This window comes from Zonotrichia leucophrys, chromosome 4, assembly GCF_028769735.1.
Source record: "Zonotrichia leucophrys gambelii isolate GWCS_2022_RI chromosome 4, RI_Zleu_2.0, whole genome shotgun sequence".
Taxonomy (NCBI): domain Eukaryota; kingdom Metazoa; phylum Chordata; class Aves; order Passeriformes; family Passerellidae; genus Zonotrichia; species Zonotrichia leucophrys.
In genome coordinates, this window is record NC_088173.1 from 34539511 (window position 1) to 34563459 (window position 23949).

The window sequence follows — 23949 nt, forward strand, 5'->3', positions numbered from 1 at the left end:
ACCACTTTCTGGAACATCTCCTTTGCTACCAACTAGCTTGTAGCTCCTCTTGAAAGCTCCTTAATAGAGAATTCTCCCAGAAATCTTTCCAATATAATCTTATTTGCTATTCATAAATGGTCACTAAAACAATGCTAGATCAATACAATACAATTATTTTGCAAAATTAGTATTATATTGTAAGCCTGAGTACAAAGTCGGAGACATATCCTCACACTAACAAATACTGTTCTTTGAACTAGAGCAGCTAAAAGCAGAAGCTGTTCTAAATCATGTCTTAACTAACAAATCTCTAAAAAACTGGAACTCCTAATGGCATTTAAGAGAATTTCTCAATTTGCCATTAATCATTTCATCAATAGGGTTTATTAACTGGGGCAGTACCCTTCAAAATTGTTATGTCTAAATTACTCAGCTTGATGTATACAGCCTCCTCACCAAGGCATATTTTTGATATTCAAGTTAGAAATGTGATGTTAGCCCTTGTATTCATGTAATTTGTCATTAGAAATTTTCATAGCCTTTTAAAGAATAGTTATTCCTAGCTATTCCTTAGTTATCCCTCTGTAACAAATGAAGAAAGAACTGAGTGATTTTCCAATTGTACCTCTTCATATTGCAATCTGTTTGTTAAAACACTGAACAGAGCTTGTCTTGGAACATGTCTCCCCATAGTAATTTGCCACAAAACTGTTTACCGAAAGCCAAATGGAGCACAGGTGAACGGCAATACAGCTGATGGCTTTAACCAAATAAATGCTGCAATCAGCATCAGCTCACAGAACATGAACAGAATTTTTACTGTACTACAAACAGTCACAGTACTGCTAATACCTTTGACTTCCAGAAGAGCATAATGTTAATGTTTCTATTCAAAAAGCAGCATTTTTTGTGGTATTTTATACTCATGAACACCTATATTTTGTTAACAGACTAAGAACACATGCATTAACTCTCAGCTGACTTCATTATGACACACGTGGAATGTCAGATACACAGATCCCCCACAAGTATTAGAGAAACAGGAGGACCTTGTTAGGAAGGCAAACAAATACTGCAATAAAATGGATTAAATATGTAAAGCTGACATAATATAGGGCTGAATCTTCTATAGAAGAGACAGCACGTCCATCTAACCTCTAAGTAAAGGAGGCTCACAAATCTGTACACCTGCAAATGTCCCGACTGAATTTTACTGAAGCAAGCCATAGGTAAACTCTCAAGTTCATAGTTTTAAAGAAGCCTTCACAAAATATTCAACAAATCTGCAACTGGCAAAAATTACAAAAAATCATCTACTTTTCAAGCCAGGAAAAATTAAGCAGTCTTTTGGTTTAATTCAAATTCCATTAGAATAGTTTGTTCCACAGTAACAGTACTGGCTCATCCTCCATGTGCTATCAGCTGTCTTCTTGTTTCTGAAGCAGTCAGAATTAAAAATCTTTTTAAAAACATACATTACTTCCCAATTACCTGAAAGACCTTATATGTGCATGCCCAGAAATATGATCAATTTCAATCAGATTGATTTATGAAAGTGTAAAGCTCTTCATTAAATTAACTGTTTGTCTTTAACATGATCACTTCTGAATTCTGGTGCCTGAAGAAAAAATTGCACCAAAAATATTTGATAATGTAATTTAATTGAAAAAGTTTAGAAGAAGTCTATTTAGGTATGAATAGAGATGCCTCTTGGAAAAAAAAAAAAAAAAAAGGCAAACCCAGAAGTGAAAACAGAGAACAGATTGACTTGGAATTACTGAAAAGAATTTTTGTTGAAATTTCTTAAATCCTTGAAGTTGGCCACTTCACAAAGGAATCAGAAAAGGAATTTGTTAGAAGTGTTTAAATGTCAGTATCTAGTTCAAGGCCTTTATGCACTCCAGTGGTATTCAAGTGCTAAGTCACTAAAAATCACGCATGCTGCCTCAAAACCTTAATACAAATTAAGATGATGACTTACAACCATATGAACCATTTTGGGCCAGATCCTCAAGCAAAATAAAGATATCAGCTTTTTTGGTAAATTTTAGTCAACTTCATACTGTGGCTCTACCCTTCCAAATCTTTCTTCCAAGTGAATGACTTTAAAAAACAGTGACAGCTAGAGAAATTCTAAATTTTTTGCAGCTAGGTTTACCACCAAAACAATAAAAGCAAAGAGTAAATATTACTAAAATAAATACACTTATGTTAAATGTGCATCCTGCATTGTGTGTGTCTGTTTTATCACTCAGGATAGAAATGGTCATTCAGAAGACCATTCTTCAGATGACAATGTAGATCTCTGTTTTAAAAGCATCTCATTTGCTCTGGATAATGAGCCAAGAGCAGGAAGATTATGTGTCATATCACATTTCCATCTTAATTACTGCTCTATCAAGTAGGTCCCTCAGACATTATTATTTTAGCTGCTCCAGAAGCTGCAACAAAATCTTTGTAATCATATACTGGACATAACTTTTATTTAACTGTTAATTCAGTGCTTTGTGAAAAAAAGAAGGAAAACAAAGGTCAGGCCAAGTGCAACACATCAGGGAAGTTTATTTATGGAAAATTCTGCCAGTTAATTCCTTTCCAACCAGTCCAGGGAATAAATAAGTCTGAACCCCATGATTTCTTATCAATGTTTGCTTCTGAAGCTTTTTGAAACCACATTTCTTTCCTCATCATTCAAATTTCTGTAAACAGTTAATAGCACTTTTCAGAATGGGTTAGAGAGGGCCTTTTCTGTGCAGTTCTTTTATTGCATCCCAGCTTCCAATAATTTAGAAAAACTATAATCATGAACATATTACTGCTACAACCCTCCACATTCCCTACCAAAGCAAACAGAACAGATGTTTCATTCTATAAGCAGATATGCAAACAGGTTTAAAAACACAACACAATGGTTAAACAGAATTATCATAGAGATAATTCAGATATGTTCAGAGAACAATCAACACAGAAAATATCAAACAGGACAACAGTTCCAGCAGTTTATCTGTAACCATTGCTAAATTTGCATCTTAGAGGAAACAAGAACTGAAGATGATCCACAGCACCCAGCAAATGTCTCAAAAAACCCACTTCCACATGAGTCTGCAAGAATGTGCACTATGGACATCTATGTGGGAGAAACTGGGATCAGGGAACAGCAGGTAAAAGAGAAAGTGAGAATTCCTTGGGCTTAAATTCTTGGCATTGCCAGAACAGTGCACCACAGCAGAGTACAAACCCAGAACTGTACCTGGGATTAAGCACAAGTCCCACACAGGTTTGAAGACTCCAAATCCTGCTGAGTTAGCAGGACCCCTACTCACAGACAAGGCCCTGCTGTCCTACATCCCAGCAAAGGAAATTCCTCTTCACAGGTCCAACAACTTACCTTGCATAATCCTATTATAAAATGGTAGTAAACACAGTATACAGCAATAGTTTATTGCTATTAATCAAGGCAGTGCAACAAGGCTTTAACCAAACAAGAGAGAAAGCATCAAGTTACACTCATGTTTCAAGCCAAATATTCAAAGAATATTTGAAAAATATTATTCTGGCATACACAAAATGTGATCACAATTATTCCACCGATGCTCTTTTGTTAAGTGCCTGGGGTAGGCAGCAGTCATTGTAAGTATTTAGAAAAACAGATGGATCTGCCCTTGGTACTGAAACTCTGTAGCTGTAAAAATCACTTCCATTTCATAACTGACCATATGAAGTTCAAGTGCTTTATAAACAGCATTTTTCTGATTAATTACAAACATATTTAGAAATAACTCTAAAAAATTAATACCACTCTCCTCCTTCCAAGAAAATTACTCCTTTTTATTTCCAAGTAATTGTACTGAACATATTTGCTTTTTATTCCTAGAATAACATTACCTCACTAAAGACAGACAGCATTTATCTGACTTACCAGAACGCTGGTGATGTTGCTCTTCCAGGAACTCCAAGTCAAGCATTAGATCATCTTCATCCAACTCACAAGAACCCAAGTTATTCAAAACATCCTAGCATAGATTAAAAAGAAAAGAAAAAAAGAAAAGAAGCATTAGAAACACTTAGATAGATGTTTTAGCCAAATTGCTCTGCACAAAATGATTTCCAATCAGATCTGGAAAACATGTTTAAGGAGGAGCTACAGAAAATTTTTTTGCTAACACTAGAGCAGTGAGAAATGGTATGAAACAACTGTCCAACCTGAAATGTGTTTGTCACCGTTGTCTTTTTAGAGGATCCCAAACATTTAACAAAAAACTCCAGAAGTACAAGTAATATCATCTACCTATTCAGTGATGGTTTTGTGCCTTTGCAAGTGTAATCATAACTTTTTATGAAGAAAAAAAATGTTCTTTTTAGCACAACATAAAAGTATCAGTGAATGTTTTTTATTAAATTTTGTAATTCTGAGCACTGCCTGCCCTTACTAATGTACTTTGAAGAGAGAGATTTACTGTTTTATTTATCAAAAGGATAAAGACATGCAAATGTAGCATAAACAGGAAATTCAGGCATAAATTATCAACTTGTCAGTTTTTAAGTACTTATGTGGGTGGCAAAGGCTTATACAGACAGAGAAGATACCTGACAAGATCTTAAGTGTAGCTGCTTAGGTCGCTATTACCATTTGTTTGCCAAGTCTTAACCACAGACAGATAAGGCAGGTTTACACGTGGGGATAACAATTCTCCATCTTCTTCTCATGCGTATTTTACTTTACATTTCTTTTGATGTGGTAATATACTCATCTTCTCCACAGTCACCAACACTGAACCAAAGCTAATACAATGCCTTCTCCAGCCGGCATTTTGTTTGCTGATCAACAAGTAATACTGCAGGGCTCCATTTTTCAGTGCATCCACAGGTAAGTGAAAGTCATTATATACTGCATGGGATGGATGCTGGCACCCTGTGCCCTGCACATGCTCCCAACATTAATGTAACAAATCAAAGTGAAACAGGCCAGGTTATCATCCCAAAGCATTGAACTGTCTTGGAGATCTCTGCATAGCAATCTGCTGTATAGAAAGTAGAGAAATATGACAGTAATCTACATTAAACTAGTAAAACTCCTTCTTAACTTTAGTTCAAATTATATTTTTTTAGGTTCCTTCCAATTCTTTAAAGTTGCCACCACAACAGATGTCACCTCTTATTCCTACTCACTACTTGCACCTATCTAACCCTTTGGAGAATTTATTTCTTTAAATTCTGTTTTCAACTCTTTCACAAACAACACACATGCAACACAAGGACTTTTTCTTGCATTCTTTCCCTGACTTACCATCAGCACAAGAAACCTCTTATGAGATACAGAAGTCACTGCTAATGCTGTTACTGGATTTTTGCTCCCTTTTTAAATGTAGATGTTATTATGCACTCAACTTAATCAAATGGTATATTAAACTCAAAGTACAACATACTTTGTTTATATACTGTTTTATCCCATGTAACAAAAAAATTTAGTGAAAACATCCAGAAGAACAATGCCTGCAATTTTTAAGCAACAGCTAGAAGTTTTTCACGCCAGTAGAGGCAAAAGGTAAAAAGACAGGAGTACATTGGTTTGTTCTTTGCCTTAAAATTATTGTCTATATTACAGTTTACCAACTGAAGCCACACTGATATTAATGCTGAGCATCCTTTGATAAGCTACACTAGCAAGGAGCAATGAATTCATGTTAATTGAGCATCTCCTACATCTTGGGCAGTAATTTATGTGTGATCTGAAATCCTGGGAGATTGCCTGCAAAAATATAGTGACTCACAGCCTTCATCAAGAAACAAATTCCATTTGATTTGGAATTAACAAACACAAACAGAACCACAATTTTCTAAACTGAAGAGCTGAAAATCCGCGTAAGAGGGACCAAAAGCAAAAAAGTTGTATTCAACCCTCCTCCTGCTTAATACTGCTTTTCAGGAAGATCTTCACCACCTGAGTAACGCTTCTAGAGGAGGCAAACAGTGCTCCATCTATCCTCTCTGTTCTGCAAGGCTGATGTGCATCCTGCTCCACACAGCAAAACCTCTTCTCATCCACCTGAGCTGAGGGCTCCCAGCTGCCCTCACAAAGCACCGGTGACCCCTTTGCCTTTCCTTTCCTACAGCCTCTTCAAGTGCACCAACAGCAGGCACACTGAAGTGACAAAGCAAAGCACCCCTGGGTTTATTCTTTCATAAGTACCTCCCCTCCAGGCAATGAGTCCCCCTCTGCTCCCAGGAGTTCACTTGCTCTTTATAAAAGGACAAATCACAGGACTGGGACCAAACAAATTAGAGCAGCTACTATCCATCACGGCAAGAAAAAGGGCTTGACAGGGCTGTTCCATCTCCAAGAATATCAATGAAGGCAGTCCAGCTGATTCCCTGCTCTGATGGCCCACCTGTGGGCAGAGTTCTTCCATGGACACAAACCAAAAACGAACTCACAAATGCATAAAAGCCCACCCAAGCAGAGAGCATTAGTTAGATTCCCAAGGCTGTTCTAAGTACTATTTTCTGAAAACATATAATTAGAAAATAAGAGAGCTGAGCTCTCAGAATGACCTGCCTAATGTCACAGCACAGCTCAGAGATACCGCTGCGAGTGCACACCAACGTCCTCCCACCAGGATTCATTACTCCTTTGTTGCTATGATAATTAGCAAAAATTGTAATTTCCTTTAAAGTTTAATATCTCTTGACCCTTTGCCCATTCTTCCCCTCACCACTGCCATGGCAGTCTTTGAGGAATAACACAATTAAATATTAAAAAAAATAAAATCAGAGAGAGATCAAGCCCTAAAGAGCATTCCAAGTGAGTAGTTTCAAAGCTTTGCTACTGCTACATAAAGAAAAAGAAATTAATTCTTCCATCAAAGTCTCAAGGAACCATTTGTGATCTATTTAGGGTGGCTTACCTTTTATTTATTTTAGGAGGCAAACCATTTAGTTAAGCCACAACCATGCAGCAAAAAGTTCCTTATTCACCCTGTAATAGCCCTTTAGAAGCCTTAAGACATACTTCCTACTTCCAGGGTATGCTTGCCTTCTACTACAATTTTGACTTTATAATGGACTCAAAATTAACATGATGGTGCTTTCTTCTTCTAGTCTATCTGGGAGTTGATCATAACCTGTGAGAAGAGCACGTGAACACACTTAATCATTTGCCCACACATCTCAGATTTTCCCAGTCGACACAGCCTGCAACCAGTTTAAAAACTAATAAATTCAGTTTGCCAGCCATACTTTCCACCATGGTTATTTTAAGAAGTTGCTATTCACACACAAATTCAGCAGTAATAATTTGAAGGTTACAAACTCAGCCTAAATTGCAGCGGTTCATACAATGGCTCAGGATGTGTTTGATAACCAATAATGGCTGTAAGCAGAACAGGATGCTCATCTAAGGATATTTCAAGGCATCAGTAACTTCTTATTAACATTTTCATATTGAAAATTCTTTCAGCAACCACAAGTAGTACAAACTGCTATTTTCATCCAACTGGGTGTCTTACACAGGACTCACTGAATGCAATGGTACTCAGCTCAGTCTGGGCCTAGTTACAACTTCATTAACAGTCTTAAATAATATGACCTACCAACAGCTTTAGTAGCAAAAAATACCCAGTGGTTTGCAGAGGTATAGCTCTGAAACAGCTAAAACTTTTTAGTAATAGAGATGTACCAGGCACACAGTTCCTCCAGTCACTAAGTTGACTCAGGCTTGTTGAAAAGGATTTCCTTCCTACACTGCCTTAGTACCCTCCCTATCTCCTTTCTCTCTTCCCAGTTTCCCTTCCTAAGAAGGGCAAATGAAAAGACATCTAGTGCATAATACATAAATTTTAGTCCCTTTTCAGAATAGGAAAGTATTTAATTATTTTTATACCTGTTCAGTTCAGAGGACAACACTAAAAATGAGTCTGGAATAAATAACAGCAGCTTTAGCAGTAAATATATATAAAATGCCTAAGGTAACAGGTCTCAAATCTACCACTGGGCCCTAAATAATAAAAAGCAAATAACATCTCTTTATGAAGACTTCTTTACTATGTTTTTTTCCTAATTATTATTCTAAATAACTAACTTAAGCATATAAATACCTAGACAAATTACTGCTTATGGAATTACAGTATAGTCCTCTAAAAACTGATTATTTTGCTTTTTAAAAATGGCAATAAAACACACATATGAATATGTAAATACACTAGTGTATAGTATTTTGTTAAGCAACATAATTCAATTCCACATGGACCAAGCAAAACTGTATTAATTGCACAATACGTATAAACCAAGCAGGCTAAATCCATGCAGAACTGAGTATTTACAGCTCATAGATAAAACCAAGTTTAATAATCAGGTTGAGGTAACAAATCTCCCCATTTGAAGCAGCCTGTAATCAGTGGCACCAATCAAAAGATTATTTTCTTTATGTTTTCATACATCTTTACACTTCTTGCTCTTCTAAACTGAAATAATCAAGCAACCACAAGGTCCCCAAGGCTGCAGACTTTGTCTGTCATTACCAGCATTTTTGGAATGTTGTATCTGCTATTTTGTAATTTTATTCTAATTTTGTAGTTTTATTCGAATTAACATGTACTCCCTGGTCAACAGGATATTCAAACAACTTTTGTATACTTCTCAAGTGCTATAGTGGCCATTCTGAGAGAGATTCAGGCCTGATAAATCTTGTTGTGCTGAGCAAGGGGATGCAGTTCTCTTTTTTCTGACCAGTGTTTTTGGTTACCACACACAGGATGAATCTGGGGTCTTGCATTTTCCAGTTCTTCCAGGTTCTTTTACACAGACTGAGATTTCCATTTCAATGCTGAATTGTGTTACTGCAACAAAATCTTGACTATTTGCTCAGAGATTATTAAAAGGCTTTGAGAACCTGAAGTCCAGCATTGGTATGTTTGCAATTATTCAGTTCAAAACCATTTCTCTCAAACACATCCACAGCTGAAGAAAATATACACTAGTTAACTCTGGTGCATTGCTATAACCTCACTGTCATGAACATAATTATACTGACTACATTTCAATCTTTAATGGATCTTTTGGTCAAGCTTTGCTCTGTTTGACACTCTTTTGTCATTGCACTTCCTCTGATGCTTGCCTTGCAAAATTCTCACTGCTGCTGCAACTAAACTGAGCAGTTGAGATTTGGTCACAGGCATCCCTCTTGGAAACCTGAGTCTTGTACACACACACATAGACACAAAAACAGACCTACATTTTTCCTCAACTGTCTGTAATTCTGCCCCATTGCCTCTTCAGACTGTATCATGAAAGCGCAAAATCTCAGGAGAATAATTTTTTTAATACTTTTTTTCCCCCAGAAATAATACAAAGGGTCTCATTTGCATAAGTGATTATGCAGTGATCACTGGATTTCCAAAGATATTTTTAGAAATACATGAACAGCATTTTAAGCTCACTTTGGTTTATGTTTTGCTTTCTTTTCCTGTCACATTGGCCACTAGACACCTTTCTAATTGTCTTCCTCTGTATAACTGTTCTTAACTATTTTCTAAATACAGATTTCCATGTATTAGTGGTAGGAGAGGGAAGGATATTTCCAAAATGAAAGGATTTAATGTTCACACCTCCCTATTGAAATTATGTAGTAAATATTAATATCTACTATTATAGATTCCTTTCTTCCTTCACTGTATAAATATATGTGGGTGGCCATTTGAGATCAATGCCTTCGCAAGAGTATATAGAAAACACACTCTAGGGAGAATAATTTCATTTTTTGTAAAGTCACATGTATGACAATTCACCTGTATCAACTGAGGGTCACTGAATATCTGATGCTGGAGAAGAACAAAATTAAATACTTATTTCAAGACTGAAATGATTTCTAAAGATTGCTGAAGGATAGTACTTCATCAAAATTGTATTCAACAAAGGAACGTGGCATACAATCAGCATAAGAATGAAAACTGAGACATACTCAAGGAAAAAGAAAGACCTTGAGCTATTTAAAGTAATGTTAGCTGCTAGAATTGTGCCTGAATAATTCATGGACATAATGAAGTATTTCCCCTTCTGCTCTCTCCCACACACTTCAAAGGGAAAATGAAAGTATATGAAATCCAGCAAACAAAAAATTTTAAAAACATAGAATCTCTGTCAAAAGCCTGAAAATCTTGCATCAAGTGTAAAGTCTATGGATTACTTTCATATACCAAGAGCAGCTTAAAACAGTTATTTTCTCCTGAACAGCACCACCCAAAAAGCTTAATATTCACTACACGAATAAACTGAAGACTTTAGAAAAGAAAATATAAATGTTGTCATGTTAGCTAATATGTGAAAATCAGATTATTTAATAAATTAATGTGCCCTTAAGAATCAAAGACAGAAAATTAGCAGTGGAGGGAGAAGTCTAACTACAGAGCTCAGATCCATCATGTTATTCTTCAAAATATTTTCTGCGTGCACTCTTTCAGCCGTGTAAGGGAAGAGCAGCACTTTCCACCTGATTGGTGCTTCTGCCCTTTCGATTCTGCCTGTGCATTAAATCAATGTCTGCAATGATGCTCCTCTTGCCTGAGTGATTATAACTAATGGAGTCTCCCAACAGGTCTCAGGCTGGCACTCACCCACGCCGGGCTCGCTGTGCCACAGATCCGGCCAGCTCCCCCGAGCCACACAAGGGAATGCAACCAACCCAAGAACTGCCCATGTCAGTCAAAAACAGAGGGGCAACAGCCAGCATTTTGGTAGCACAGGAAAGCCACCAATAGTATAACTGGTAACAAGACAGAAGTATTTTGTAACACTGCTAAGCACAGGAATATGAATAATACGCAATTCCAAAGACTCAAACAGAGAACAGTGACATATTTGCAAAAGCCATGTGTAACAAAACACACAAAACAAATTCAGAAATATGATTACAACGGTGATGTGACAGGCAGGAGGAGAGAGACAAGTGATGGAATCAGAACTAATCCTCACTCCAAAAATTAGATGACCTATAGGAGAGGTGGATAAAGTCCCCATTTTTTCCTTTTAGAGTGGAGGCCGACAGGGATAAGGCCATCAAGGACAAGTGCGCAAAGATGAGGAAGGAAGAAGTGGCACACATTGGATCCAGTTTCCAACAGTTCGGAGAGCAGAGCCTGGCCTCCACAGACCCCGTGAGGGCGATGGCAAGGACCATCCCAGCAACACTAACCTTGCTCCTCATCCCCTACACAATCCCATTTTTACTTCAGCAGCCATCTTTAATTCATACACATATGTGCACACACCCACCTGCAACACAGGCACAGATAAACAGCTCCGAAGAGAGCTGGGAGGCAACAGGTGGCCTCAGCATTTAGATTGTAGTTTTATACAATTTAAAGCCAATTTAAGCAATTTTAAGCATCTATCATAGCATTCTAAATTCATGTTCGAGTCAACCCTAGGTAAGGATCAACTCTTGACAGACGTGATAAAAGCAACAGTCACCTAACCCTGAATTCACTATTTGTCAAGACTTTTAAAATAAAAGCCACACTCAGAATGTGCCAAAGCTTCCATGAAGCAAAAAGCCTGAGAACAGCATCTGTGAAAAAAAGGAAAAAACTATCAGAGAGGGGCTTTACTTAATAGCCACCACTCTTTCTAATAATTTTAGAGCATTGAGATTCACTTTGGTTGTAAACAGAACCAAGACAATGGGATTTTCTGTGTTCAAAAAGGTGTATACGTTTTTCATACATCAATCTGCAATTTCATCTACAGAATCCTAGGGGGAAAAAAAAAACCACTCTTAGGGAAACATGAAAATACAGTCCAAAAAATTCAATGAAGCTTAAAGGGACCAAACAAAGCTCTCTTTAATAACTATTTCCCCCCCCCCGCCGCTCACATATACATATGCTTTCCTCCCAGCAGAGGGACCCATCTGCAACATGTAGTCTGCTTTATGGATTAGTTAATATTTTTACAGCTTTTGTAATAGGCAAAGTGTTACGCAAGCATTCTAGTGCAGTCATTATGAGAACACAGCTTTGTGTAATTTTTCTACACTCTCGCCAGATTCTTCTGCCAAACACAGAAAAAGCTCCTCGAGTGTCTCATTCCTGCATTAATATGGGATGTAATTCAGACCCTCTGTGAAGCTTATTTGTATATACCCTAGAGATGTGAGTACATCTTAACAGTGTCTAATAGGTTATTCAACACACAGATTGGTTATTTTTTTCCCGGTCAGGGAACCAGATTGTGGAGATGATTGGATGGGGAGAGATGATTTGGAGTGGCCTTTTGGCTGGACTTTTTCTTGTAGCCATGGACTCAGTTGTTCCTGTGACACAGACTGCATTTAGGGGGAGGCAGTGCCTCAAAACCAGGAGGGTTCATTCGTGAGGACCCCCCAGCCCCAGGGGGTTGGAAAAATATGGGGGGGACAGTTGTCCCAAAAGCAGAGACTGTGCCTTTTTGGAGTGAGACAAGGCATCCTTGAAAGACCACCCTAAAAGCAGCTCTGGCCATGTCTCAGTGGTGAGAGCACTGGGCATGGAAGGAACATGTCACAAGCGGCAAAAGGACTTTTTTTTTCCCCCGGGCGGTGCCGAAGTGACAAGGAAGCATCCGAGGTTTCAGTGTGTTTCCAGAAGCCTATGGAACAAGAAGGACTCCTTTCCTCTTCATGAACTGCAGTTTGAGTATACTAAAGTGTCGGGCCGGGCTGGGCAGTTGGTGTTTTTGAGAGAATGTATTGGATTGGGAAAGTCAGGGAGTGGGGAGGAGGAAAAGTGGTTTTTGTAAGGTTTTCAATTTTTTTTTCTTTTCCTTATAGTCTTTCCCTATTTTTCCTGTAGTTTTAGGTAATAAAGTGTTCTTTATGTTTAAGTTGGAGCCTGTTTTGCTTATTCCTGGTCACATCTCACAGCAGACACCAGGGTGAGGCATTTTCATGGGGGGGCACTGGCTCTGTGCCAGGCTCAAACCATGACACCTAGAGATGTGAGTACATCTTAACAGTGTCTAATAGGTTATTCAACACACAGATTGGTTATTTTTTTCCAAAACCACTCAAATTACAAACATTAAGTTATACCTAGACCTTCCGTCACTTGAAACTTTGTCTGGGTCATGAAAGGACCCAAGTCAGTGCTTCAGTCAATATTTAAAGAGTCAAAATTTGGTTTATGACACCTAAGGAATCTTTAATTTTATTTTTGCCTTTTCTCAACCAGTGGTACAGAAAGGGGAAGAAAAAAGAATATAACCATAGAACTAATGAGAACATGAGTGCCAAAAAGACACAAACTTAATATCAGAGGATACAATAGGAAGAACCTTAGTATTATACTCATGAGAAACCCTGACCACTCCTGTGTCAAACCCTTATATAAAGAATATAATTGCTCTGACAAACTACATCAGAACAATTCACCTATTGCCACAATCCAGCACCAGCCACAGTCATCTGGCAGACACAGCTGAACTCAAACTCCTTTCCCCAAGCAAGTACATATCAAGTTCAAGAACTGATTGATTTTCCTTGCAAGTAAAAGAATGTTCCAGTTTTAGTTATATCAGCTATATGGTTGGAGTCAGCACTTTTGGATGTCAAGTGAGAATAATCTGTTTTATGGCTTGAGCATGATTTTATTTCTAAGAAAAGACTAAGAACTTTCTGCATATCAAAAACTCAAAACTCCTCTAGACATATGATTGAATAAATATTTTTTCCTTCACAATATTATTATAAGCCAATTAGGGCTGAACCTTCAATTTCTAATTTTAAATTCTAGCCTCTAATATTGGTGATAAATTACTGCAAAGTGAGCCTTGCAAATGAAACCACAAGTGACCCTTTGGTATAGTGTCATTAATGCAAAATATAATAGATATGCTATGGCTAATATTGTTTGAATTTTTTCTGTTTCCATGGCAACTTTGGCCTACAAGTGCTCTGGTAAACATGGGCTTATAGCATTATTTGAGAAATTCTTCTGCTCAAATGGCATTTTTCCACTACTGCATACTTTTTTCTTTTTTATTGGAAGAAAAACTGTAATGTCAATTATCGGTCCAGAAGAAAGATTTTTTTTTTTTACTGTATTACTACAGTTGAGTGGGCAGTGAATTGGGAACTTGAAGCAAGGCAAACTATTACAAGATTTCTCTAACAACAGCAATACAAAATGCAACATCCCATCTTGGAGAGGTATTGAAATTGCAGAGACAGAAACCAAATCCACTTGGAGGAAATCCTGCAATGCAGCCATTTGACTGGCTTTGTTACTTCTCCCCTGTACTTTCAGAAGTATTTAATGCATAAGACACCTATCTCTTTCAGTGTCAACATCTGCATCATCTTCCAGCAAATACTTGGCTCTAGACCACAGAATGAAAGAACAACCTCAACATCTATAAAGCAGCGTCCAATTCTTTCCCATGATCTATGCAGGTGCTACACCTGCACAGAAAAATTTGGCATGCCAGGCAACCCAGCTTAACAACAGAACACTATATGCGCATGTCAGAGTTCACCTGGGTCTTAGATTCAAATTCAGAGATGACCAAAACTGCACCAAAGCTGCCACTCACCTTGCCAAACACAACTAGGGACACCAACAGAATCTGGCTGTGTCACAGCATTCGCCTCCTCCAAAAAAATTATCTGTTGATGAAGTTAGTGCGCCATTAGAGGGTGATCTCCTTGCCAGAGCAAAGGAGAAAGGCTTGAGAACACAACACTCTTGGAGAGATATAACACACCCTGAACTAAGGCCAGGGAAGATATTTAGGCTAGCTTAAAGCTTTTGGGCACCTCTGTCTCTCCAGCCTACCGCAACAACAGCGCTACTTTCATCACTGCTTCAGAGCCTAAAGCAGAAGGTGAAGATGATTCCCTTTGTAAGGCAATGAACTCAGAGTTCATGTTAAGTACAACACAACCCTCAGCAATGTTAATTGCCTCACACACAGTTACTTGCTTGCAGAACATCCAATCCTTCAGTAATTTGAGTCAATATAGCAGCTTAAAGAATCAGACTGATGTCAGACTTATCAGATTGAGAAAATGTAGTTGCTGATGCATCCCAACCAGTGAAGTTCAAATAATAATGTTACATAAAACGTATGTTATATATATATTTATATATTTATATATATGACATTTGGACCCCATATGCATGTAAGTACTGTAGAGATTGGATCAGTGTCTAGATCAGAAGAAAAGAAATTCTAAAACATTGGGCACAGGATTTACCACAAAGCAAAGCACAAAACTTGTCTTTCACTCTGCTTATAGGTCTTTTGTCTCCAATTCTGTTTCCATTTCTTTCTGTTCACTACGTGGCTTTGCTTTTAAACAGTTGCTGTGTTTCTTTGATGATTCCCCTTCTTCCTATAAATTTAACACAAATAATGGGTATATAATATGGAATAGCATAGAAATAGCACATTTTTGGCTTAGCAGAACAGTAAGTGAAAAAATGCAGTCACTGAATCAGCAACTTGGTTGTTAAAGGCTCTCTGGTTTGCCGTATAAATATCATATATGAAGTCGTGGAAGTCTTCATCCTGGGGATGTGACAAGCCTTGTGCTTGAGCAAATGGAGATGGGTGGCTTACTACACTTAGGAGTTAGACCTCAGACAGTCTAGGAAGGCTCAGCTCTGCTAGGATGTACTCCAAAGACCTTCCTCACTAATCAACATTTATGCATCTCCAGTCTAGAGAGCAACTTAAACTCTTTGAGGTCATGGTGACACTGTCAGAAACTTTCTCAAATCTTAACCAAAAAAGACTCTCATTATAATGATTTTCACTTGCCATTAATTCCCAGCTGCCTAATTTGCTACAGTAGAAAGCAGTCCCCCAGTACTAATTGGAATAAATTTTTAATTTAATAGTCTAATGTGCTCCAGTTTGGGACTTTTTTCCTTTCATCGAATCAATGCTCTCATTATTTGTTAACAGCTAGGTGCTCAGGGCAAATTGTTAAGAAGCCTAAAAAAAGTCTCTCAGTCAACAGTCTAGACTTTAAAAGGATCACAGGGTAAGTGATAATTTTATTTCAGAATTAAGTAAAACACAGTCTTCTGATTTGAATGAGATAGTGGCATTTATAGATTCAGATAAACTGTTTCTGTTTCATTCCCACTCTAAAGTAACACCACAAAAACCCCAACTTGCTCAGCACATCAAGATTTTATCCTATAGCATGAATGAGATGAATCCTCGTGGGCTAAGCTTCAGTAGGTCCATCACAATAAACTCATTTAAAGAATACCTGCCACAAAATCTTATTCAGCATATAACAATTTTCAAATTTATACTAAAAAGAACTTAGTCTCTTCAGTGAAACCAGTCTTCCACATTTATACAGTGAGGACTTTAGGAATAAGCTGAAGTATTAAACAGCAAGTATTTGATGTCTTAGAGTTGGCAGACCAGCATTATTTAGAAATGTTCACAAGACTAGCAAATACTTGTACTATACTTCTGAGTATCTTACTCTGGAGTACTTGCACTGTATCAGAATCAGTGACATTAAAACTACAAACTACTTATTCTCAACCAGCTTCTAACCTCACTTCAGTCAACAGGTTCCAGTACCACTTTTTACAAGGATTAGCAGACATCTTCACATATCCAAAACAGTGACATGTTCCTTCTTGGTCAATATCCCTGTTTTTATGATTTTTTTCTGCATGTAAGCTCCTTCTCCTAGTTGCTGTTGCTTTTAGCGTAAAATAAAAGTACAGAGGTGAAGATGTTGATGAATCAGGCATCAGAAGCCACATAAAGAACAGATACTACTGAATGTGCTAAGCAAAAAAATATGATCAAACATTAAAGCCCATCCCTTCTGCAGCCTTAATTCTGTATGTATAGACTGCATCAAGAAAAAATTAGGGATTTTTTTTTCTTTCCACTTACTGGAGTCATAAAGAAAACACAATCATTGTGAAAAGCCAACACATGTAAAAATTGTTCTGGAGTTCAGTACTATGCACTGCTATTATTCCCAGCTCTGCAGTGGAAGAGTACATGAACTTTTACAATTAACACCTAATTAGCCTACTTTCCTCAAGAACAAGGTTGATGTCTTCCCACTGTCTAATCACAACATTTTTTTGTCCTTTCCCTGGGAAATTTTGAACCTCTTTACCAACATTTACTGAATTGGAAAGTGACAGTCTCAAAGGCAAAATGCAGAGGCTGAGCTACAGCAGATATTTGTAAGAGTAAGATTCAAGCACTGCATCTGCTACAAGCAAAAGCCAGGAAGAAAACTGAGAGTTGTAACTGCCTCGGCCATAATGGCTTCCTTCAGTGTCAGCATCCTTTGTCTATGCAGAATGACAAAGGTGCCTTTTAATCAGTATCTCTATGCAGTGTTTATATACTGGGAAAAAAAGATGTAGTAAAAGATATTTAAAAAAGAAAATTCACATAGTATCTTTTTTACCATGATGTCATACTGCATGAAATTTAACTTTTTCGTTTGGGTACAGTGTCTATTATTAAATCATTCTTTTCTGAAATGTCTTGAGGCAATGTATAGTGAAAAGGAAACTAAATCTAAACTGCTATGCTCCAATACAGTAGGATTTTATTTTCTCCTCTATACAGTACCTGCATTGCTACTAAGCAACAGCTCTGAACAATTAAATACTCTCACTCTGCTACTCAAAAAGCTGCAAATTTGTTTTTACAGCCAGATGATGCTTACAGAGGCAGAGTAAAAGCATGCTGAGCTGGCCTGTCCGTCACCTCACTCAAAGCATTCCTCCACATCACAAGAGAACTCCTTAGCCTGCCAGCTGCCCAATGCCTTGAGGCAGCTCTTCCCCTTAGGCAACACCACAGAACTCTCAAGTTGAAGCTTGGCACATGACCTTGCCGAGCTCCAGCATAAGGATTTCATTTGCCATGCTATTTTATCTGTCAGGATTCTTTACTCCTGAGAGATCCCACATCCTTCCCAACTCCAAGGACAAAGCACTGCCAGCTTCTTAGCACTGCAGGGTTACAGCTCCCTAGTTATGACAGTGGCATCGATAGAAAGCTCAAAGAGACTTCCTTGCCACGGGCCTCACCTGCCAAGAAATCAAAAGAACCCTGCTTGCTCTCTTCCCAAAGCCTCAACACAGTTTTCTACACTGCAGAGTGGCATGCCGCTCCTAAATGCTCTCCAAATATTATCTGACTGCTATTTGTATAAATTAAGGAAAACATAAACCATGTTTTAATCAAAAGGCTTAGCTATCATGCTACACAAGAAATCGAGCAGCCTTCTACTCAGAAGCCAGGCACATTTTACAGCAGCTTCCATCATTCTGAAGAATCCTAGTGCCACCACGTGGCTAAGTGGAAAAATTAGCTCCTGGGTAAAATGCACTGATCTGCAGAAAGCAGACACATTTCCCAAAAGAATTACTTAGAATTGCAGTTGGCAGTCTGTTTGTGCTGAGAAAATCAGGTAATCAGAAATTAATTTCTAGGCACAACAATCAACAGACAACTTTATGGATCTGTGAAAGACACAAATGGGCTACTGGCACCACAGAGTAACGGCCTTCAGTTTTTGCATCAGAGCTCTGTATCATAAATTTAGAGTAAAATGGAAAAGTTTACACATTTAAATATTAATGCTATCCATAATGTAAGAAGTACAATATAGTTATTATCAGTGGCAGACTTGATAGCTTGCTGGCATCCTGTTAAAATTAATTTTGGGTGCAGAAGTTCAAAGTGCATTCTACATTACACTTGTATTCTAACCAAACCCACATATGCTTTCCTTTTAAACTAAGACCAGGATGATATGGCAGTCACTGCCTTTTGCCTTTGATGTATATGAACTTTATATTTCAAAATTTGACTGCAAAGAAAACAAGTTTCTAAGAAGTGAATTGAAGAAAAGTTATATCGAAAGTTTTTTTTTTTAATCCTCAGAAGAAAGTTCCCCTTCAAAAAACAAAAGAACTCAACCTGTGATTGACAATCATCTGTCTCACTCCTTATTTCTTCATGGGACTTCTTCAACTGAGCATAATCTTGTTACAGAACTCTGGCCTATTCCTGCTGATTTACAGGTAACTACAAAATACAGTGCAATTTAGAGATAACTACAAAACACAGTGCAATTTCTTCAGTGGTAACTTGTCATTTTCTCTTAGTGATATAAAAAGCCCTGGTACAATAACCATACTAACTTTCTGTATCCATATAAATTACATCACAGGTAATGCATTATATCACATATGATATTCTAAATTTCCCTGTTCCATTATCAATAAAAATAAGAGTTCAGGGTAATGAACACTGTTTTCTGTTTCATGGGATATACAGTACTAGCTGATACTTTCAACCCAAGCACAAAGCAAAGAAAAATTATGGCTTTAGGTTTATTTTTGTACATCTGAAAGTGCCTCTACTCAGGTCAGAGAAAATAACAGCCTCTGACACATGCATTCATATTGTACTCAAGTCAGCAATGGGCAAAAAGAAAAGCTGCTAAAGATTGCATTTCTTTTTGAATACTGGGTGGTAGTGAAATTCCACATCAAGATAAATCTATTCATAGATTGCCTGTGCACTCAGAAAAGAGCTATTAATTTAATCTCTACAGCATAAGTAATAATCTTTGCTGCCTTAGCTGATAGTACAGCCCTTAACACAATGTGATACAAATGGAACTAAAAGCAGCCCATCATTAGTGTGGAGAAGGTCAAGGAGAAGACAGATTTAGACTTTTAACAGTAGTGCATGGTCCAGAGGACAAGAGATAAGAGAGAACATACATTGAAATGAGGTTCAGACCTGACATGTGGAGAAACCCATTCCACAGGATGACAGACAGGTACTGAAATACTTCCTTGAGGCTGTATGGTCTCCAGCCTTGAAGACTTTCAACACCCAGCTGGATCAAGCCTGGAATAACTTGGTCTGATCTCATACCTGGCCCTGCTGTGAGCAGGAGGTCAGACTAGAGACCTCAAAAAGTCCCATCTGACCTGAAGGACAGTATTAGTATAAAAAGCTACACCTTCATCAGTGGCCATCACTTGATGTTATATTGTTGTTTCTGGCAACAATATATGTATATGTAATATATATATGTAATATGTAACAACAATATTACCTTATCACTACATTCTAGTAGTGATAAGGTAATAAATACATGTAACAGCAGAGGTTCCCCTTTGTAGAAACCCTGAGATTTTTGGCAATTTATTAAGGCAAATTACATGGGATTCCTTACCAAATAAGGTAGTACTTTCAATAATCTCCAAGAATCCACAATCTTCTGCATGTCAAATTTCATCCTATTCTTTCATTCACCAGACTCCTTATGTTACATGTCTCTTTTAATCATCAGTCACATCTTGTGTTTACATTTAAGAGAAGTCCTTCATTTTCTACTTATGTGTAAGCCTGTAGAAGCTTGACTTCTAGTCAGACAGCTGGTAAATGTTCTTGGTTCCCAGCTCATGGCTGGGGGTCAACCAACAGCAATTATAATTCAAATGATAACTGTTTTCCTGAGTACATGGTACAGAAGGAGAAGTTAATCCGCACAACATTCAAACCAGCAACCGAAGCATCTTCTCCATTCTGTGGCTGTTTCATGCACTGAGTATTTTTCTGTGATTGTGAAAAAGGAGTCTCCTCTTCAGAGTCAGACTCCAAATTTATGAGTTATGAAATTACTTTATGACACCACAATTTCTTATTGTAGTACTGCTGAAGAAAAATTTCCCAGTCATTTGCATCTGCTGATAAAATATCAGATGATTATGTTTTATGCTGACAGATAAGGCACTCATGACTACTACTAAATTTTAAGAATAAAAGTTAGCAAATAAAAATAGGTTTTTGCAATTAATTTTGATGCTTAATTTCACTGTCTGAACAGTAAACTCTAACGAGCAGCAAAACTCTATGTGAAATCTAAGTAATGTGATGTCTGTTCATGTACGTTCAGAGCTCACATCACAAAAAGTTCACAGCGTAGCAGGTCCTCTGCAAATTTATCCAAAGCTGACAGCTCATGGAATCAGCTGGTTAGTAAAGGACAACAAAGCAGCCATGAGTTTACATGCAGAGTCCCTCAGACCATCCTTCCATCCCACAGACTTGCAAAGTAATCAAACACTATTCCAAGAACATTTTCAACTATTCCTTATCTCATACTCCTTTAAACAGAAATTGTTCTCAGAACAAAGGGTTACATTCTATCAGCTTAAAATGCAAAGCTAATCAAATTTCAGGAAAGGCTTTTGGACTGGAACTGCATCTTGACTACCAGGAGCCAGGAACAAGACCAAAAAGCAGCAATTTTGAATTTATTCACTTACAAATGAAATTACCTCCTGAACAGTGCAATCTTCAGCGAAAAACACTTCTACCTTTAAAGGAGCAAGTGGGCAGAAATGTGTGACTAACAGCTGGGCATGAGCACGATTATTTCCAAGTGCTTATTCTGAAGCAAGTCTGTAGCATCACTGCCTCTCCTGGATGTTTTACATGGGCCCTTTCCTTACTCTTTTAGGGAAGTCTGTTCCCTGGATTCACATGGGTTCACATGGAATGGAAGTGCTGTTTAATAGTTTTGCTTTACAAGCCAAAATGCTCTTTTCACTCTTTGGAATTAGAAAAAAACAATAAAAGCCTGAGCAAAATGGATTTTTTTTGTGAAAGAAGCACTAATGAATGCTTCTAATGAAGTCCCAGAAACTACAAGGACATAAATTGAGTGAAACATGAAAATCTTTAAACCAACAAAATTTCTCAATCCCCCTACCTCCATTTCATTTTAGCTAGACATTCAACCCTTCTTTCCCCAAGTTCCTGACAGTCTGATACAATTAAAGGAGAAAACAGAGAACTACTAGGCAAATCTTAATGAACACAAACCAATTCCATATTATTAGGAATCAAAATTTTTGCCTTTTTTAGCAGTGTCCAGGGTTGTTGTAGAGAGACACAGCTGCCTTACATTTTCCACAAGTATAATTTGACCATATAGAATAATCCACAAAAGTTACAGCTTTGACTCAGCTGATTTTGTTACTATCCAATCCTAGTACCAACATCATCAACACTCCTGACCAAAGCCAAGCTTAGCAAGAATCAATGTTTTGCTCTTCTTTCATTTTTCATCTCAGGATCCAAGACAATTCAGGATACGGACAACAATTAACAACTAGGCAGAAACTGCATTTCTGAAATGCCTCACTGAAATCACACAGTCAAGAAAAGAAATGCAGTCTCCATGCCTGTGCTACAGCCAATTCTCCACATGAGTACAGTTCTAGCAAAATGGGCCTACCAGCAATTTTTTACTTGAATAAAGTAAAACTTCCAAATACTATATTACTACTAACTCTGTAGTATTAGGCTTCAGACCAAGATAAATCCTCCAGTGAAGACACAGAATATGTATAAAAAGCTATTCTTTCATCAGTGGTCATCACAGATATAAAAATAAGACAAGGACTACCTCGATGCCCAGCAGATTTTTGGGGGCTGGAAGAACAAATGACCTACATACAGTATTACATCAGCACATCATTAAAGTGAAGTTCTGATCTGAAATTAATCTCATTCTTATAAGGTGGCACATTGACTAATAAGAAAAAGTACTTGCTGGAGGCTGCAATTTTTTCCTGTTAGTAATGCTTCTGCTCATCCCAATTATTCTCGTGAGCACCACAGCACAGTATTTAATCAAGGGTAGAAAGAGAAAGGGAATAGAAAATGAAGTGGTAAATGGGCAAAATGACAGCACACCCTTAGCAGAGCTATCTTCCATCTTAAAATACTGAATATTTTTCTTCTAAACTACAGTTAATACATTCAGTGAACACTAAGGCATTCTTTTAACTACGTAAAATGTAAGTTACATGGTAAATTAACTGCTGCAGGAATTTTGGACAATTCTGTAACAAAGAGAACGGCCTTACACAGCAATTTTTTGTGTAGGGACAGGTGGGAGGGTTTAAAACAATACTCTGTTCACTAGAAAATTTTCTCAATGTTTTTGGGGAAGAGAAATAATGTGAATCCTATTTCTGAACACAGGACAAGTTATCATCTTTTCCCCTCATTAATAACACTATGTAAGAATATTTTCCTATACAGTTTCAGTGTCAGATTGCTTCAATTCCATCAAAGTCACTCTACCAAGTGTTTGCTACTGCTGCTTGTCTTAAGGGTCTGCAGTAGCCAACAGGAAGCACTAAAGGCAGAAGAAATTAGTTCAATTTAAGATGACTAATCCTTGAAATACTTCAAACATCTGAAGACTCAGAACAGAAAACTTTGCCCCTGGAAAAGAGAGGGGAATAACATCAGTCTGGTGGAGAAAAGTGCAGATAGTTTTCCAGCAGCTTGCTGATGTGCTAGCAAACCTTGGAATGTGCAACTGAGGGAGTTTTGCAAAATATCACTGCGGGAAGAATGTTTATAGATATGCACTGGTTGCCAAAGTAAAAAAAAAAAAAAAAAAAAAAAAAAAAAACCAAAAAAAACACACTGAGGCATTCACAATGCAGTTTTTCTGAGCAACTGTGATGCTAAGAAACACATTCCATGAGTTTCTGGACATGTGAACTCATGACAAATTCATGTAGTTATACACACATATACACACACATGAGCCAATACAGAACTATTTATGTCACACACAGATTCACACTCCAGAACCTCTCTCAGACACAATGTAAGTGTCCGGTAACATAACAGACCCAACAGAAAAAATACTTTCAGATAACGGTGATCTAATAGTGCTTTCTATCCACTGCTTATCCAAGAGATTGACAGAGACGTAGATTCCACAACACCCTTAGTCTGACTATCTGGTTTTTACCACCTTTACCCTCAGAAATTCCTATTATACTTCCTCATCCCTCATTAATGCAAATCAAATTAATATCAAGAGGAACCTCATCAAGAAACAAAGGCACCTACAACCAGATGTGCTAGAGTACACTTAAG

At 37.6% G+C, this 23949-nt stretch overlaps 1 protein-coding gene across 12 annotated transcripts in view; it reads right to left on the reverse strand.

The window, feature by feature from the left end:
- Positions 1-23949, reverse strand: part of CCSER1 (coiled-coil serine rich protein 1) — a 633522-nt gene that overhangs the window by 491285 nt on the left and 118288 nt on the right. For all 12 annotated transcript variants that reach the window (XR_010439885.1, XM_064711079.1, XM_064711082.1 and 9 more), the window contains one exon: positions 3902-3995. Coding sequence is in view for 11 of the 12 variants with exons in the window: in XM_064711079.1 (XP_064567149.1) it covers positions 3902-3995 (94 nt within the window). In the remaining variant the exon portion in view is untranslated. The remainder of the gene's footprint in view (positions 1-3901; positions 3996-23949) is intronic.